The sequence below is a fragment of the Trachymyrmex septentrionalis genome, unplaced genomic scaffold, assembly GCF_001594115.1.
Source record: "Trachymyrmex septentrionalis isolate Tsep2-gDNA-1 unplaced genomic scaffold, Tsep1.0 scaffold24, whole genome shotgun sequence".
Taxonomy (NCBI): domain Eukaryota; kingdom Metazoa; phylum Arthropoda; class Insecta; order Hymenoptera; family Formicidae; genus Trachymyrmex; species Trachymyrmex septentrionalis.
Window position 1 is genome coordinate 771597 of NW_017305397.1, and position 5792 is coordinate 777388.

General features: G+C 28.0%; 1 protein-coding gene across 1 annotated transcript in view; it reads left to right on the forward strand.

Annotated features, from left to right (window-relative positions):
• The window catches only part of LOC108748685 (protein argonaute-3-like), a 14572-nt gene extending 8898 nt beyond the window's left edge, over window positions 1-5674 (forward strand). The window contains exons 5-18 of the mRNA XM_018486959.1: window positions 70-152; window positions 312-710; window positions 851-1045; window positions 1904-2054; window positions 2226-2590; window positions 2668-2787; window positions 2869-3139; window positions 3340-3492; window positions 3572-3737; window positions 3825-3918; window positions 3991-4154; window positions 4334-4598; window positions 4882-5066; window positions 5137-5674. Coding sequence (XP_018342461.1) covers window positions 70-152; window positions 312-710; window positions 851-1045; window positions 1904-2054; window positions 2226-2590; window positions 2668-2787; window positions 2869-3139; window positions 3340-3492; window positions 3572-3737; window positions 3825-3918; window positions 3991-4154; window positions 4334-4598; window positions 4882-5066; window positions 5137-5224 — 2699 coding nt within the window. The 3' untranslated portion in view covers window positions 5225-5674. The remainder of the gene's footprint in view (window positions 1-69; window positions 153-311; window positions 711-850; window positions 1046-1903; window positions 2055-2225; window positions 2591-2667; window positions 2788-2868; window positions 3140-3339; window positions 3493-3571; window positions 3738-3824; window positions 3919-3990; window positions 4155-4333; window positions 4599-4881; window positions 5067-5136) is intronic.
• Window positions 5675-5792: the final 118 nt, after the last annotated feature.

A 5792-nucleotide genomic window follows, 5' to 3' on the forward strand; every position in this document is an offset into this window, starting at 1 on the left:
GTGCGCGCGCGCGCGCGCGCGCGCGTGTACATATATATATACATACATACACATTTTTATTTTTTATAGTTGGTACTGGTGCTGCTGGTGATCATCGACAAGTACAGACAAGTGGTGTGCACCGAGAACAACCATCAACAAGTACTCTTGATGTATGATTACATATTATTATGTTATATAAAATACACATATTATTTTTAAATATAATTATACATGCATGTGTTTAATAAAATATCTGTTACAAATATCTTACAAATATATATTGCATTCTGAATTTATTTAATTAAAAAAAAAAAATTTTTTTTTTTCAGGTATCTAAGCTTGCTTTGACAGATCCATTCCACAAAGAAAAGACTGAAAAGGCAAAAATGTCATCTGAACAATTGAAAGTATATCATAACATGATACCAAAGAGAAAAAATCCACTATGTGGTGGGACAATAGGGGACAACATTTCTGTGTTTACAAATATGTTCCAAATTATATTCAGCGATAAGTTTGTAACCAATGCAGTTCATTATGATATTAATATTCGTCCTCTTGATGAAAAGCCCAAGAAAACAGAAACCAAGAAAGAAACCAGACTTCCTAAGATTTTATGTAGAAATATTTTTGAACAATGTAGAAATAAACATTTTAGCGAGAGATTTCCAGCTTATGATGGGAATAAAAATGCATATAGCGCAAATGAGCTTCCTTTCCCCAATGAAGTAAGTAATACACACGTTAATTGTAATTTAACACAATTTATCATATATGGAATAATATTGTTTGATGAAAATATTTTGAGAATAAAACAAAGAAAAAGAATTTTTTTTATAATAGTTTAATTTTTTTTCATTCTATATAGAAGGAAGATGTCTTCTGGTTTGAAAATGAGAAGAACCAAAAGAAACAATATAAAATTAACCTGAGGAAAGTGGCTCATATTGATCTTAGTTGGATAAAAAATTTGAGACCTGGTCTTGCAGAAAATAAAGATCGAACCGCTTTACAAGTCTTGGATATAATCATGCGTCATGCACCAGAATCGAGATTTACTAATGTAAGCGATTATGTAGAAAGATAATATTTGGTCTCTCTTAAATGTTTCCATTATTAGTTGACGAATTCTAATGATTACTTATGGAATCGTTTGTTTAGAAGCTGCTGCTATACAGTGGTGATAAGATGCTAATAACTGATATTTATTATAACGCATTTTTACATTTAAACATTACGAAATGTTTTTAAGATACAGTTCAATAATTAATTACACATACGTCCTCATTACTTTTTAAACTTGAACATATTATCATACTAATGTAATTATATTTTAATGTGTTATTATTTAACATTTTATTTGACTATATATGTTTCGAGTTATGCAAAGTTAAATAATAGTATGGCCTTGGAGGGCATAAACTACTATTCTGAATATATAGATCACAAAAGTAGTCAACAAGAATAAGAAAGAGAGAATATAAGAACAGTTAACTCCCTCTCTTTCTAAGATATAGTGATTGGTAAAAAGAAATAGAATATTCTTTGAGTCTAGAATCAATTGAGCAGTACTTGGATGAATGTAATCATTAAATTTTAAGTTTAATATTGATTGTTAATCAAGTTATTGTGTAATGTGTAAATGAGGGGCCATAGTACCATTTTCTTCTCTAATAATGTTATAATAATTAAAATTAATTAGCATTAATAATAATTTTTATTAAGTTTAATTATAATATTGATTTTTTTTAAATAAATCATATTTATTTAAATAAATTAATTTTGTATATTAATTTGAGAATAGAAACTAACTTTTTAAAAATATGTATTTATTTATATACTTTATAATCTAATTAGAGGAAATTAATGTAAATGTAGTAAAATATATATAAAATGCATGATATAAAATATGTTACTATAGGTTGGAAGATCACTTTACTGGGATGTGGAAGATAAACTTAATAAAATTGATAAAATTGATGAAAGTGAGCTACTAGGTGATGGCTTATTTCTAGTACACGGTGGATTTCTCTCTGGTGTACTTGGGTGGAAACCATATCTAAATGTAGATGGTAAGATATCCATTAATATGATATGATATATTGAATATGATTGATATGATTTTTTTATCATTTCAATTATAAACAATACTTTTATAAAGCTTTTAATAATTTTTAAGCTGAAAACTATAATAAATATATTTATCTATAGTCTCTATATATTACTTCTTACATTTTATTTAGTTGCTCATAAAGGATTTACCATGAATCAAAGAGTACTTCAATACATAACTGAACTTACAAAGATTGGGGAAGAAAAGCTTTCTCATAGTGATATAATAAAAAATAAAGACAAGATACTAGGTTTTTTGAAAGGCTTAAAAGTGACTTATGAAATACCTAACATATCAAAATCGAAACGTACGTACCGTGTACTCGATTTGTGGCCCGATAGTTGTAACTCACATACGTTTATATCATCCGATGTATCTTACTCAATAACAACATATTTTCGGGTCATAAAGGGATATAGCATAAGAAAACCTGATTTGCCTACTCTTCATGTGGGCAAGACTTCCAACGGAGACAAAATCTTAGTCCCTCTTGAAGTACGTAAGCTGTTTTATATTTGCTACAAGTAAGTGATAATGTAAAATAAATTTAAAATTTCTTTGAACACTTATAGTTATGCAGCATTGTGGGTGGTCAGGCCTTTAATAAAAAATTAAATGAAACCCAAACCAGAAATATGATTCGAGTAGCAGCAACGAGTGCGTCTCAACGTAAACAGAACATAGAAGCAGCGGTAAAAGATCTTTACATTGTTAGATTGAACATATTATATTGTTATGTTTATATCGTTATGTTTATTGTGTTATATGTCTAGTTCAAAAAACTGGAAATAAATCGTAGTCCTGTCATGAAAAAAGAGTTCAATGTATCTGTAAGTACAGAAATGCAAAAGGTTGATGCCAGAGTTTTGCCTCCTCCTACATTGAAATATGCTAAAGACTCAACGTTAGTAAAAAAAGGAGTATGGAATTTGCACGAGTTTAATCAAGCCAAACATTTGGGATTTAACTCGTGGACTATTCTTAACTTAACTGGAATAACTGATCCTCAAATATGGGAATTTGTAAAAAAATTACAAGACACTGGTTAAGTATATGATAAATAAAGTTATAATTTTCAAATGTATTCTATATTTTATATATATATATATATCATATTTTTTAGTTTCCAAAAAGTATAATACATCTAATTGATAAAAAAATTATGCATAATTTGCAATTGTGAATTATGTTATATAGTTGTGTTCATAGTACATTTTGTTATTATATTAAATCTATTTTTTTAGCAAGAACCTTTGGTATGACAATTAATAACCCTGAAAGTCCATTTAAAACAATCAATAAACAGAATACAAATGGTATCACAACTTACTTCAATCATCAGAAACATTTACAATTGATAATGGTTATCATACCAGATTTTACAGACCCAATATATGGTGAGTACATATGATTCTTTTCATTATACTTTCTTATTCTGAATATAAATCAATCTTATGATACTTATTATTATCTTAGGATGTGTAAAAAAAATTAGCGAAATGGACGTAGGTGTTTTGACACAGTGTATAAAAAAAAAAAATGTGGAAATGAGAAATAAATATAATGCTACTGCTACAATAACAAATCTTTTACAAAAAATAAACTCAAAATTAAATGGCATCAATCATATATTGGATAACATGTAAGTGAATAATATTTATGCTTTGTTTTATAAAAATCTTTATAGTCTCGAATAAAACTTTTTTTTCCGATTTTTTTCCTTTCTTAGGCCATCATGTTTAAGAAACTGTTCTTGCATGCTTGTTGGTGCCGATGTAACTCATCCGGCTCCTGATTCTAAAAATGTACCATCTATAGCGGCGGTTTGTATAATTATTAAACGCACTTTTCTTTTATGTGAATATGTGTATTAATAAGAAATATCATTAATTTAGGTTGCTGCAAGTAGAAATAATTCAGCTTTCCAGTATAGTGTTACACTCAGACTTCAACCACCTAAAGAAGAAATGATTTTAGATCTTGAAGCAATAATATTATCACAACTTAATATCTATTATCAGGGAACAAAGATTTCACCGCAAAGACTCATCTATTACCGGTATGTTGTATAATATTGGCAATGTTCAATATTATATAAATTATTAAAAATAAATTCTTTTTATATATATACATAAAGAGAAAAACTATTACATAGATATAAACAATTATGAATGTTCAGTTAGAGTAAATAAAAAATTTATTAGTGCATATTGATTCTATATTTATATCAATATCTAGAGACGGAGTTAGCGAGGGACAACTTCCTCAAGTTATGTTTTATGAAATAAATGCTATTAAAAATGCAATTAAAGCATTTAATAAAGGTAATATTGAAGTTACCTGCATGATTGTTCAGAAGAGACATCATGTGCGTCTCTTTCCCACAAATAAATATCAAACAGATGACAGAAACTGTAACGTGAGAGCGGGTACAATTGTCGATAAAACTATTACGCATCCAGATCATATTGATTTTTATCTCGTATCACATGCGAGTATTCAGGTAAAATCATTGGCTTGTTTTTTTAATACGTTCATATGTATAATTATAAATGTCTCATTGTTTATAAATAAATATAAACATAAAAAATTTTACAATGATTAATAGCAATTAAGAATAATTAACTCGTAATAATTATAATAATTTACTTCAAAATACTTCAAAGTATATATATGTATAAATAATTAAATAATTAAATTTCCAAACTATGTTTACAAACGCATGTTTCTTTAACCAAATAAAATTCATTTGATATGTAAATGTTGATTATACTATAAATGCACAGGGTACAGCGAGGCCTACAAAATACAGATGCATATGCAACGATTCTCAATTTAACGAAGATCAGCTTGAGGAAATGACTTATTTTCTTTGCCATATGTATGCCCGCTGTACAAGATCAGTAAGCTATCCGGCACCAACGTATTATGCTCATTTAGCAGCTTTTCGCGGAAGAATCTTGTTACAAACGTAAGCAATCAATTACAATATCGAATATTAATTACGATCATGATTTATAAGACATTGTTTCCCTTTGCAGGAAATCAAACATTAATTTGGCTGATTTAGAAAGGGAACAGAGAGATTTTCAAATAAAGATGGCAGCATCGCCAATGTATTTCGTTTAAGGATATATTATTTAGATTTCTATGTGATGACCTCTTGATAGTTGAGATATGGCAGTTAATTTTATTTCCTTTGGGCAATAATTGTATTGAATAGATTATCTTATTGCAGAGTTCGGCACGCAATGCATTTTTCGATCGATTTTCAGCTTGATGTGTACAGGTTAGTGAGGTAAGGGACGGGAAACTAAGCTGAAAATCGACCGAAAAGTGTATCGTGTATGTTTTAATATATACCGAGCCCTGTTTTAATATATAAATTAAACATAGTTTCTATTAATTAGTGATAATGTAATAAACCTTGCAGTCCGTTTCATCAGGGCGAGGAGCCTGATACTTCTAAGTATCAGGCTGTTCCTCGCCCTGTTTCAGTTATGTTGAGGAAAAATATAATACAACAAAAAGAAAAAAAGGTTTAGGATAAACGGTGTAGGACTGTGTTAAAATATGTTAAAATATACTTTATCTTAAAAATTATAAAAGAAAAAAATAATGAATTTTATGTTATTATTAGTACATGGATATATAAGCATAAACATATATCTTACATAATAAATAAATAAATATATAT